Below are 12642 nucleotides of genomic sequence, written 5' to 3' on the forward strand. Positions count from 1 at the left end.
GTATTTTAAAAGCTCCCTGTTTGCTCTAGATCCTCCCAGAAGATCCAAAGTCCTCTGTTCTGATGCCAGGATGGCTGTTTGAAATGCATCTTGCTGTGCTGCCCACGACTGCGGCCACACATCACTCACTCTGAGGTCAGAATGAGGTGACCAGCCAAGAGATCAAGGCTGGGCATTTCATTCTGACCACTGAGCAAGCGACATCTGCAAGTGGCAGTGGCAGGCAGCACAGCAGTACGCACACATGGACAGCCACCAGGCATTGGGATGGGGAGCCCCAGGTATTGGGGTAGGTCAGGGTAGCCCCAGAGCATGGATACTCTGGGCTTTTGATGTTGTTGGACTTCTATTCTTAGCACTCCTTGCCACTAGCTATGGCTGCATCTGCACTGCAGAAATAAGCCAGGTTGATACCACTTTAACTGCCGTGGCCCAATGTTATAGAATCCTTGGAATTGTAGTTTATTGTGGCATCTCCCACCAAATTACAATTCCAGAATTCCACAACACTGAGCAGTTGAAGTGATATCTAATCATATTATTTCTGCAATGCAGATGCAGCCTATGTTGGCTAAGGCTGATAGGAGACTGCAATCTGACTATAGCTGGAGGGTTTGCATGCCTCTGCTGAAGAGAATGCAATATCAGGATTCCTAAAAAATGAATAAAACTATTAATGCTTCATTCATATAAGCCATGCAATGGCTGCATTTCTAATTGTGAGTTTGCCTGAAGGCTTCACAGTTCAATTATGTTCAGTCACTGGAGGAAAATCCCATGCCTAGCGATGCTTCTCTTGTGCCACTGCTGAGAAAAGGTGACTTGAAAATGAACTGATCAAGCCGAATTTGGATGAAATGGAAAGTTCTAGGTTTAGAATTCCATTGTGAGAGAAGTGCAGCCTGGACAGATTCCATCCCATTTTCCCCACCATTCAATAATAAATAAAACAAGGCTTGGTTTTGGATTCCCTCTCTGTGCAAACAGCTGACACTAATAAACCATAGGGAAGAAACAGACTCACTCTCTTTTCTGATCTCCGCAGGAAGGTTGCCAATATTTAGCTCCTCAATATCCAGCTGCCAAAGATTAGCCAGTTGTCCAAGTTCAGGAGGAAGCTCATGAATGCCTGCATTGCTGTAAATATATATATATATATAACACACCCATTTGGTGAGAGGGGGGACTGACATCTGAGCTGCACAAAAATCTACTCTTGAGGAACAAAATTGGATGCAAACCCAAACGTTTCAGCTTGGCAAAACTTTCCAGGAATCTTAGTGCAACCAAGAAAGCAACAATAACAACAGTTGTGACAACATGAGTGAGATGGGAAGGTGACTAGGACTGCAAATGCTCCTAGCAGGAAGGACACACATTAATGCAAGTGCATGGTTGCAAATATTGATCCATGATGGGCTACAAATATTCTCTGCCACTCACTAGTAGCCAGACTGACTGAGGGATTCTTGGCAGTGCAGCCCAAAAGCTAACATTTGCAGTTCGGCTATAAAAACTAGACTGGCAATTACATTTTCCATGAAATGAGCCAAACTTATTTATTGCACCGTGATCCCGCTAACAGACATGGTGGCATCCTACAAAATCCTAGGATCTGACATTTAGGAGGGACATTTAGAATTCCCAGTTAAAGAACTCTAGCACCTCACCAGACTACAAATCCTAGGATTCCACAGGATGCAGCCATGGCAATTAAAGTGGCAATTAAAGGCACTCCATGTTGCTTTGGATTAGCTGGACTTACTTTCCCAAATAGAGCTCTGACAACCCTTTGAGGAGGCAGACCGAATGGGGTACGGAGTCTAACTGGTTGTCATTCAGGTAGAGAACTTCAAGAGTTTCGCTCAGATATTCAGGAAACTCCAAGGTGGATCCTGGAAGGAGGAAAAAGCAGAATCTAATTATTAAAAAGATTGATGCAGGGTCTGATTTCACGGATGTAAATCGGTGGCAAAGGATATTCTTCAAATGCGGATATCTCCAAGTGAATCCCTGGCACCTCCAAGTTGAAAAGGATCAAGTCATGGAAGGTGGGGAAAATTACCCAAGACACTGGGAAACCACTGGGAGACAGAGGAGATGATACTAAACAGACCATTCTAGGATAATGCTGCTTCCCACATGGCTTATCTACAATGACAACAGATGACCCTCCATATCCATGGATTCAAGAATCCATGCCTTGAAAATGTTTTTAAGAAGTATAAATTCCAAACACCAAAGCTTGAATTCGAAGACTTTCATGGCTGGCATCCATAGTGTTTTGTTGTGGTTTTTCGGGCCTTTGGGGCCATGGTTCCTAGTAGAGTTTCTTTCTGACGTTTCGCCAGCATCTGTGGCTAGCATCTTCAAGATGCCAGCCACAGATGCTGGTGAAACGTCAGAAAGAAACTCTACTAGAACATGGCCACAAAGCCCGAAAAACCCACGAAAAACTACCAAACCTTGATTTTGCCATTTTATGTAAAGGATACCATTTTACTATGCCACTGTATTTAATGGGACTTGAGCATCTTTTGGTATCCATGGAAGATCTTGGAACCAAACCCCAGCAGATACCAAGGGCCCACTGTATGTAAAACCAATCACAAATCATTTGACTTGAAATAACCTATTTGATGGCAACAGCCACAAATATTATTGCTGACATCTCCTCTTTGCAGGCATCTGGGAGGAGTAGAGGGCCCCAATCCTAACTGGAAAGAACAACAGTGACGTCTGCTACACAGGCTTCTCCTGTTTCTTTCTCTTAGGGAAAAGGTGGGGTATAAATAAAGTGACTGATTGATTGATGTTCCTTGGCACCTGGACTGACTGTTTATAAGCTTCTAACCAGCTCTCATTTATTGAATTTATGTCACACCTACCTGCCCAAAAATTGGCACTCAGGGCAGCTAGCAACAAATAAGAAACAAGTATGGTTAAAACATAATATCGTGTTGAAATACAATGAAAAACAGACTGAAATAAATGAAAAGGTCTTTGCCAAAGACTAGCCTAGGTTCCCTGGTAGGGAGTTTCAAAGCTTGGGAGCATCCACCAAGAAAGTCCTCTCTCCTGTCCCCACCAGATGTGTCACAGAAAGGAGCAAGTTCACAAGTCCTGTTGCATGACAAAAGAAAGCTGAGACGCATAGAGAGAGAAGCAGCTTTCTCCTTGCTTCTTCACATGACGCTGTAGCACTTCCATTCTCCTTCCAGAGGGATATGGTCATAAAAGTGTGTCTTTTGTTGTGCTGGAAAAATCTGTTTGACAAAAGGTATGCTTTTACGACCACCTCCCTCTGGAAAGAGAATGGAAGTGCTATGATATCATGCAGAAAAGCAAAGAGAAAGCTATCTCTCTATTGGTGCATCTTGGCTTTCTTTTATCATAAAGTTGAGAGAGAAAGGCCTAGACTCTTCATCCCTTGCTTACTATACCTGTTTCAGTGCCAGCACGGCCTCTGCTCCTAGTAGTGAAAAATGCAATCCGCTTAGTTTTGACCCCTTCATCCGTTCTGTAGGCAAACAAACAAAAGACCAGTGAAACAAAAAGCCCTCCGCTGCGGTAGGAGCCTGGGATCAACAAAACGGACTCACTTTCCAAGCTGGTTCTTTGAGAGGTCCAGAGATTTTAGCTGCCTGCAAGTCCACTTCTCTGGAGAAGGTAATGTGACTATCTGGTTCCCAGAGAGTTTCAAGGACACCAAAACCTGAAATGGAAAGAGGAGAATTAGAGGAGCCGACAGGGGTTCTGTACTAGTGAAGGATAATGGTTTAAAGATTGTGGCAAAACTGTTTTGGCTTCATGCGTTCTTTATACGATGAGTGTATCCACATTGCACAAAAACAGCAGTTTGATATCACTTTAACTGCCCCGGCTCCATCTTTACAGATTCCTGGGGTTTATAGTTTTAATCACCTAATATGAACATACTCTTCATTTTTATTTTCTGCTGAAAGCCATAACCATCTAGGCTTGTGTGCTGACAAGAAAGGCTGAAACTAGTTGTGTGCATGGCAAGAGCATCACTTGGGCAGGACCACTTGTGTATGTATGTGTGGATGTGTATGCATGGATGCACATATGTATGTACACACTCCTCTTTCTTCTTCCCTAACCAGGAGGCAACTTGGGAAAGGAAAGATCATCCATGCCAGAGGTCTGAACTGATAATCTCTTCGAAAAAAGCATTTGCAATTTAGCTCAGGAATATTGGCAGCTCTAAAGTCACATGTAAACAACCCCGGATTTATTACAGTGGTGTCAAGTTTATTCTTTACAGAATAAACAAAAGCCAGGATCCAACTGGATCCTTCCACTAGTGGAAGAAACTTGGCAGTGGATCCTGAAAGAGATATTTCTTGCCCTGCACAAACAAAAAACCCCACAACTTTAAAAAAACTCTTTCTCTCTCTTCTTCCCCCCAGCCTTCTATTCTACTTGAAACTCTGCCCTTGAGGGCTTCCAAACCCACTGGAAAAGATATTAAGGGCAACATAAGGAGAGGAATCCACTTCCTCCAAAAATCCTATAAGCATATAGGATTCTTCCATCTGCCAAGGGATGCGACTGCATCCTGGCCAAAAGAAGCAAAACAAAAACAGTCCCAAGAAAGAGAAGGGAAGGAGAAAATCAAGCGTGCTTTGCATTATTAATTTTGTGGTATACTGTAAGCTACAAAAATCCATGATTCTATAGACCTTTGGTCAGTAGAGAATCTCTCTGGGGGAAGACCCACTGCAGTTTGGTAGATCACATACTTGCCATGCAAAAGGCACCAGTTTCCAAGCCCTGGCATCTTCAGATGTGGCTGGTTAAAGACCCCTACCTGAAACCTTGGAGAGCTGCCCTGTCCATGCATGCAATACTGAGCTAGATAATAATAATAATAATAATAATAATAATAATAATAATAATAATAATAAGCCCGCCTCTCCCAGAGGATCGAGGTGGTTTACAATCACAAAATAATGAATAACAATATAAATATAACAATAATAATATAAAATATGAGATGTACTCAGGTGGCTTCCTATATGAAATATAATGATGCAACTAGTGAAATGACTGAAAACTTGCTAGGAACCCCAGCTCCTAAATTACTGTGGATTTCATGAACCCTGGGAGAAAACTGAAGAGAAAAGGTAGAACAAAATGTCACAGGAGCACCATCTAGTGCTCAGATGGCTGGATACACATGCAACCTCCTTCAAGGAAACAAAGAAAGTATGCATTATGAGAAATGGAGAAAGACTTCAAACATGCAAGGTGGAATCTTATGCTATCAAACGCTCAGGGATCCATGCCAGTTTATTCAAGCTAACTGCAGCCCCTACAAAAAATGTGAAGGAGTAAAAGGCCAGATAGCAGCAGAATGGCTTGTGCTTGATGGTGCTATGAGCCATCTATCTGGAAGCATTTGCATTCAAAGAAAATTACAAGTGATGACAGTGTTCCTCCCACTTACTTCCAGTTGGAAAAGACACTGGGGAACCTCTTTCAGAAGATTTTCAGAAAAATCTACTTCCTTCAGGTGATTTTTCCAAAAAACAGCCAAAGTATCAGGCAGGGATTCCAATGTATTTCTGGATGCTTTGCAACATTTCTGGAAAGGTAAGGAAAAAACAAAGATTCAAACAGAATTCTTTGTGCTGAGAATCTCACCTTTTTGGTGTCTGTGTTTATTTTTAAATCATGTTTCTAGTCCTTATGAATGCCAGGAGAGGTTTGGAAGTGACTAGCAAAGTTTTGAAGTGAGAGCTGGAGATGGAAATATTGTGTATTATTTAAAAACTATCAGATGATACCTGGGTACTTTACAACATACAAAACACACAGTGCAAATCAAACACACAATTGCAATAAAAATGCATTATGATTAAAATTAACAAAAAGAGGTATTATAGAAATCTAAAATTCCTAAATTATCTAAAACATCTATTTCTGAAGTGTGTTTTGCACAACTGATATTGAAGCATGTGTTACTTTAGGCACATGGGCTCCAAGTCAGATTGGGCCTTATGAAACCAACACTAGTATCCTGAATTAGTCATAGAAATCAATGGGCAAAGTCTGAACCTCTTTCACCATGGATGAGATATGTACATATATCTGTCTTTCTCTAGAACTAACAGAATCAGAACCAATTTATCTGAAACTGTGTAATAGATGCACATATGCTAAAGCTGCATAATTTATTGACAATGCAGAACTCATCTTTATTAGCACAGAATCTGGATTACACTATAAAACAATTTTTGGAAGAGAGGTTTATTTCTCTATGCACAGGAAATATATTCTCTGCCAGCTATCTTCATCCATGCAAAAGCATTTATATATATGGTTCCTCTACCTGCATGTGTTGCATGCCTTCAAGTCACTTCCAAATTTATGGCAACCCTATCACAAGGTTTTCTTGGCAAGATTTGGGGGTTTACTATTGCCTTCATCTGAGGCTGAGAGAATGTGACTTGCCCTAAGTCACCCAGTGGGTTTCAATGCCTGCTCTCCAAAGTCACAGTTCAACACTCAGACCACTACGTCACACTTGCTCTACCTGCAACCTAAAAAACACCAAAACACTCAACAGAAAAGGCTATACTACATGATATTTTGCCATGAATAAAATCACAGTATTGGAAGGACTCCAGCTGTCTGCTAGCCCAATCTGCTGCCAATCTGCTGCTACAGGTAGCTATCCATTCCCCTTTTTAAAATCTCTGGTAGGAAGAGCCATCACCTCCTGAGGGAATCTGTTCCACTGCTGAACAGCTTGTGATTTCAGGAAGTTATCATTACTTCCAAATCACTGAAGATTTGGCCAATGAAATGCAAGCCAAAACCCAGGTGGAGCAAGGTGTCAATATGTGACTGTGATTTCCATTGCTAGAACTGGAACTGGACACTTGCCAGAGCCAAGACCTGAACTGCTTAACACCTGGGCAATTCTGGGGTTTCTTCCTCCTCTGCAAATGCAGATGCTGAAGCTGCATCTCCATATTCTCCTGGGGCATGAGAGTCCCTCTTTAGCAATAGCATTTATATTTCTATAACACTTATGAGTAAACTCAGCACTCTCTAAGCAGTTTACAATCTGTAAGCCAATTGCCCCCAACTGTCCGGGAAAGCAGCCAAAGGGCTGATAAAGCAGCTAGTTATCAAACAAACAACCCCCTCCCAGCACAGCAAAGTCAATGTAAGCTACACAGTCCTGGAGAGTTGCAGTAGCTTTGCCAAAAGGGTTTACCAGAAGAATTGTCAGACGGTCCAAGGTTCAGGGTAACAGATAGGCAGGTAGATAAAGCAGTCCAAGGTCAAGTTTCCGGGTAGTCAAGACAAGAAGCCAAGGAGCCAGAGACAGAGTCTTTCCTCTAAAAGAGTCAGATATCCACTGGCAAAGAACCACACATGCTCCAGGTGCTTAAGAAGGCAAGGAGCTGGCCTTCAGCTGTGCCTGATTACGAAGACGTTTCTGATAAAGCCTCCGAGATCTTCGAAGGCCCTCTCTTTCTGCTCGACGCTCATTGAAGGTAGGCACACTGCCCAGATCCTCCTCCATGTCCACAGCCTCGGCACCAGGCAAACTTGACTGCTGAACCTCTGGAGGGGCCATAGACTCTGCTCCAGCAGAACTAGGGCCAGCCTCTGGCTCCTCCATTACAGGTTCAAGCCCCTGGGGCTCTGGCTCCTCCATTATAGGTTCAGATCCCAGAGGCTCTAGCTCATCCTCTGAGTCCTCCAAGCCATCTTCCAGGCTGGGCATGACACCAACAAACTGGGTACTTATTTTACCGGCCTAGGAAAGGATAGAAGGCTAAGTCAACCTTGGGGCCCTGGGATCGAACTCACAACATTGTGGCTGCGATACTCGGAATTTAACCGCTGCACCATCAGGGCTCCTTTAAGATCAACCATCCCTCAGCTACTTTAGGCCATTAATGCAGCATCCATGGTCACAGTATTTTATCTATTTGGTCTGACACTGTTTCCACCATGCCAGCAGTTCAGACTTACCAAGGGACAAGCCCATGGCTGAGGAAACACCTTCAGATTATTCCTGGTCACATTGAGGATGTTCAGTGACTTCAGACAGTGAAGAAATTGAGTGGATAATTCCAATAATCTATTGTCTGAGACATCCAGTTCCTGCAGTTTCCTTAATCCAATCCAATTAATTCCTTTAAAAAGAAAAAGGAACATCAACAGATTTGACCAAAGGTGACCAAAGCTATCTCTGTCCCATAGCCAGGTCTGAAACCAGATTGAAATGGATATAGATTGAAATGGAAAGGCAAACTCAACTCAACTGGACCCTTACCTTACCTTGGGGCTATGTTTAAAAATGTGATTATAGTGCTTAGCTTCCCTGCATTCTTAATAAGACGTAGTTCTGCCTCCCCCATTTTGTCACCAATCCAGAAGTGAAAAATGGCCTGGTGCATAATTTGCGTCAACTAGGAATTCCAAGACCAAGATGGACTCACCGATGTCCTCATCAAATAACCTTTCTAAATAATTTTTGGCAGCAACGAGCCTTTGGAGTCTGCAGAGGTGCAAGAATCCTGAAGGAAGACTGAGAAACCTGTTGTTGGAGATGTCAACCTCGAGCAACCTGTGGATTCAAAGGAGAACACGGGGGGAGAAGGTCGTCAAGTAAAATCTAATAGAAATGAGAGAATTAGAATGAACATATTGTCTCCCACCAAGACGTTCCTCTGTGGGATCTTGCCCTAAGTCATGGCAACTGTGGGAGGCTATGGGGCTGCATTCTTCCCCTCAACCGCTGATTATGAAACAAAGAAGAAGGGCTTGCATGTATCATAAGGAATAACCCTGCCACAGTGTTGGTTGCTATTCAAACCAGATGGTAAAGAGTCCTACAAAATATTCCTGCCATTCAGGAATATACCATCAAAACACTCCCAACAGCTGGCCATCCAGCCTCTGCTTAAAAACCTCCAAAGAAGAAGACTCCACTGCACTCATTGGAAGGAAGGCAGAAAATAAATGGGATGAATATATGAATCATTGTCCTGGTTCTAAAGCCATTAGCCATAGTGTTCTGGTTTGGATGAATCAGATTAATCCTTGCGTTCCTAATTTGGTCACTTCACAAGGCTTGCTCATACCTCAAGCTATCAAACTAGCCAATGGAGAAACTGAACACAACCCTTGGTTGATTCAAAAAGTGGCTCATGCTAAACGTTTAGTTCCAGATGACAGTTCTAATGGTAAGAACACATACTTTGTGCACATGATTCCATCTGAAGAGTGGACTTCAGGCAGCTCACTTAATCGGTTTTCACTGAGGTTCAATTTCTGGAGGTTAATCAGTCCCCAAGGGATAATGGATGGGAGCGAGGTCAAGCAATTGGCAGCCAGGTTGAGCTCAGTTATCTGGTGGGAGATATCTATCAGCCAATCGAGATCCACCCAAGGAAGCTTGAGGTTTGACCAGTTCACCAAGAGAGCCTGAAGATTTAAGCAACAGAGAAGATTTTAAAGGGAGGTGTTGAATCTCTGAGATACACCAAGGACATTCTGCCACTATCTGAATGTAGAGCTTAGAAGAGTTGCTTTGGGGCGGATTACAAATTCCAGAATCCCCAGACAGCCGGCCTGGCACAGTGAACTATAGTCCAAGACCTGACCTTTCAAATCTAGTTAAGTGCAACTGGAAGCCATGTCATTAGACAAGTTGCACACTCTCAGCCTCTGAAATACACCATGATAGTTTCGCCTTAGGGTTGCCATACGTTAGAAACAATTTGAAGGCACACAACAACAACAACAACAGTTTTTAATCTGTATTGTTTTTAATTATTTGTGAGCTAGAGCTAAGGGATGGAATTGCTCTCAGCCTCACATCCACCGAAGGAGAGAGAGATGCTCCATTCCCTTAAACGCCTTCAGTTTACACACAGCTACTCACTGCTTTTGCAGGCGCACTCTTGGGTAATATGGTTGTTTCAACAAAATATTTCCGAAGAAGGCGTTTGCTTGAACCAGGGCAGTCCATCAAGATGTAGGAACAAAAGAAGGATCCATGCTCAAGCAAGAAGGCAGCTACATCCTCATATCCTAATAAAGAACCCAGGAAAGAAATACCAAGACAAGCAGTCTTTGTGTGTACTATATTTCCAACTTTAAACAACCATGAAAACAACAACATCTGAAATGCCAAATTGTTCACGGCGACAACTAATTTAAAAATATACAGGAATTTTTAAAAGGAAACTACTATGATAAGTGTGTTTCCTCAAAATGGATGTAGTTTTTTTATTTAAGTAAAAGATCCAGATACAGTGAACATGTGTGTGTGTGTTTGTGTGTGTGTGAGTGTGTGTGTGTAAAGAGAGTCCCTCTTTAGCAATGGCATTTATATGTCTATACCACTTATGAGTAAACTCAGCACTCTCTAAGCAGGAAACTGGCCAATGGAGGGATCGTCAGCTGTGGATTTCCTTCCACCCATGTCTGTGGTCTCTGCATGCAGACAGAAGAGGAGTGAATATATATGTAATATATACAGTATATGTAATATATATGGAATATATAATATTCCAAGCTTTGAATTGGCTAGGACAATGAATAGTCTCAGGTCTAATCTGGACTGCAGAATTAATGCAATTTAACACTGCTTTAACGGCCATGACTCCATCCTATGGAATCCTGGGATTCATATTCTGTTGTGGCCCCAGAGCTCTCTGATACAGATATAGCTAAATATCTCACAAAACTACAAATCCCAGAATTCCATAGCACTGAGCCAAGGCAGCTAAAGAAATGTCAAACTGCATTATTTCTGGCAGTGCAGATTAGACCTCAGTGTCCGTACGCAGAACATGCTCTTTGAAGTTTGGCTTCCAGTTTTGCCAGATACCTTTTGGATTGCCAGGAAGATAATATTTTTTAGAGCTTGTACAGAGCCCATGGTAACATACCTGCTTTTATAGCTGCATAAAGAGGCAATCGGATAAGAGCAGGAAATTCATTCTTCCTTACTGCACAGCTGTCTGGATCTGCTTTGTATGTCAGGACTAACAATTTGACTAACTCTAGATGGCCTTGTTGGCATGCAATAGCAAGCATCCAGTTCAGAAGCTGCAAGGCACTGGAAGGACCTGTTCAAACAATTGTTCACAGATTGCAATTAAATAAATACTTATTCCATTCAACAAAATACAAAATCCACAAAACAGTGATACCTTCAATGGAAAAACTAAAAAGCACAAAATACATCCACAGTGCAGATATAATCCAGGCTGACACAACTTTAACAATGATGGTTCAATGCTATGGAATTCTGGGAACTGTAGTTGTGGTGCCACAGTAAAGAGAAAATATCTCACCAAACTACAAATCCCTGAATTGCATATCCTATCCTATCCTTTGCTTACACATGGCAATTTGCAACAACAACAACAAAATGTGATACCACTTTAAGGGGCAGATTTGGTACTCATGATAGAACATACTGGAGACAAGGAAGGAACAAGGAAGGGACAAGGAGACTCAGCCTACCGAGAACAGAATCCAGGAGTTCTTGTGCAACATCCTTGTGCCCAAAATATGCCGCCATGACAGCGGGGTTGTCATCACTGGGTTCAAGGGGCACCACAACACATGCTTCTTTCAGCATATACCTCACAGCCTGCAGGTCCCCATAGGCAGCCGATAGACTTAAGAGGTGGCCCTGTTGGGGGAGGAGAAGAGATGATATACACTATACAGGAATCCCAATGGTGTCAAGAGAACTGAATCCAACCACTAACAAGGATTTTCACTTTCATAAGCTGCCTCTAAATGTTTGTGTAAGGTGGTGCTACTTCTCTTATCGAAGCATCAGTCATACAATAAACCAAGTGCAGTCAGTCTTCTCATTGGGAATTTTAGAAAATGACTGTCACCCATACATGCTGTGGAAACAGGTCCAAAATAACCAAGAGAACTAAAAGAGTGTCTGGGGAACTATCCCACCCAAGGAGAAGAAGAATTATTGCAAGTGGTTTAATATATAATACCGTTGTGCCCGCATTGGAAAATCCAAATCGGACAATTCCCTGGGAACTCCCTTCAACAATGAATCATTTCAACAATGAATCACCATGGGACCCACCTAACATTAATGTTGAAAAGCACAAGGGATAAAAAAGATACCTAAGAAACCTGCTTTTAGCTTTGGTGCCTAAATTTGGGTCCCAAACATGGGTCCCTAGGTGGTGTTGTACTTCCACCTCCAAAAGCCTCACCTAGCATGGCCAACGGTCAAGCATTCTGGAAGGTGTGCTCCAACAACGTCAGGGAACCAAAATAAAAGGATCACCAACCTATGGGAAGGATCACCGATCTACTGCCTAGATAAATGGTTCCTAAACTTTGCTCCTCCAGGTGTTTTGGACTTCATCTCACAGAAGCCCCACTCAGCTTGGCCAGCAATCTGGGAGCTGAAGTCCAAAACATCCGGAGGACCAAAATTGGGGAACCAACATTTATATGTTGGAATAAAGATGCACAAACGTGTGTTCTTAACTAATGATCACCGGGTAACATCACACTCTATGGTTATTGTTATATTTGTTATTGCACTGTAATGTTTGACTATCTTATAAAGACTTGAAAATCCTTGGAGGAAAA

General features: G+C 42.4%; 1 protein-coding gene across 6 annotated transcripts in view; it reads right to left on the reverse strand.

The window, feature by feature from the left end:
• Positions 1-12642, reverse strand: part of LRRK1 (leucine rich repeat kinase 1) — a 57160-nt gene that overhangs the window by 27765 nt on the left and 16753 nt on the right. For 4 of the 6 annotated variants that reach the window (XR_006104652.1, XM_042475295.1, XM_042475296.1 and 1 more), the window contains 12 exons: positions 11530-11701; positions 10950-11129; positions 9938-10086; positions 9251-9477; positions 8490-8617; positions 8020-8183; positions 5474-5611; positions 3603-3715; positions 3444-3520; positions 2889-2915; positions 1766-1895; positions 1025-1137 (listed from right to left, as the gene is read on the reverse strand). Coding sequence is in view for 5 of the 6 variants with exons in the window: in XM_042475295.1 (XP_042331229.1) it covers positions 1025-1137; positions 1766-1895; positions 2889-2915; positions 3444-3520; positions 3603-3715; positions 5474-5611; positions 8020-8183; positions 8490-8617; positions 9251-9477; positions 9938-10086; positions 10950-11129; positions 11530-11701 (1618 nt within the window). In the remaining variant the exon portion in view is untranslated. The remainder of the gene's footprint in view (positions 1-1024; positions 1138-1765; positions 1896-2888; positions 2916-3443; positions 3521-3602; positions 3716-5473; positions 5612-8019; positions 8184-8489; positions 8618-9250; positions 9478-9937; positions 10087-10949; positions 11130-11529; positions 11702-12642) is intronic. The other 2 variants (XM_042475300.1, XM_042475299.1) reach the window with 2 other exon arrangements.

Source organism: Sceloporus undulatus, chromosome 6 (assembly GCF_019175285.1).
Source record: "Sceloporus undulatus isolate JIND9_A2432 ecotype Alabama chromosome 6, SceUnd_v1.1, whole genome shotgun sequence".
Classification (NCBI taxonomy): domain Eukaryota; kingdom Metazoa; phylum Chordata; class Lepidosauria; order Squamata; family Phrynosomatidae; genus Sceloporus; species Sceloporus undulatus.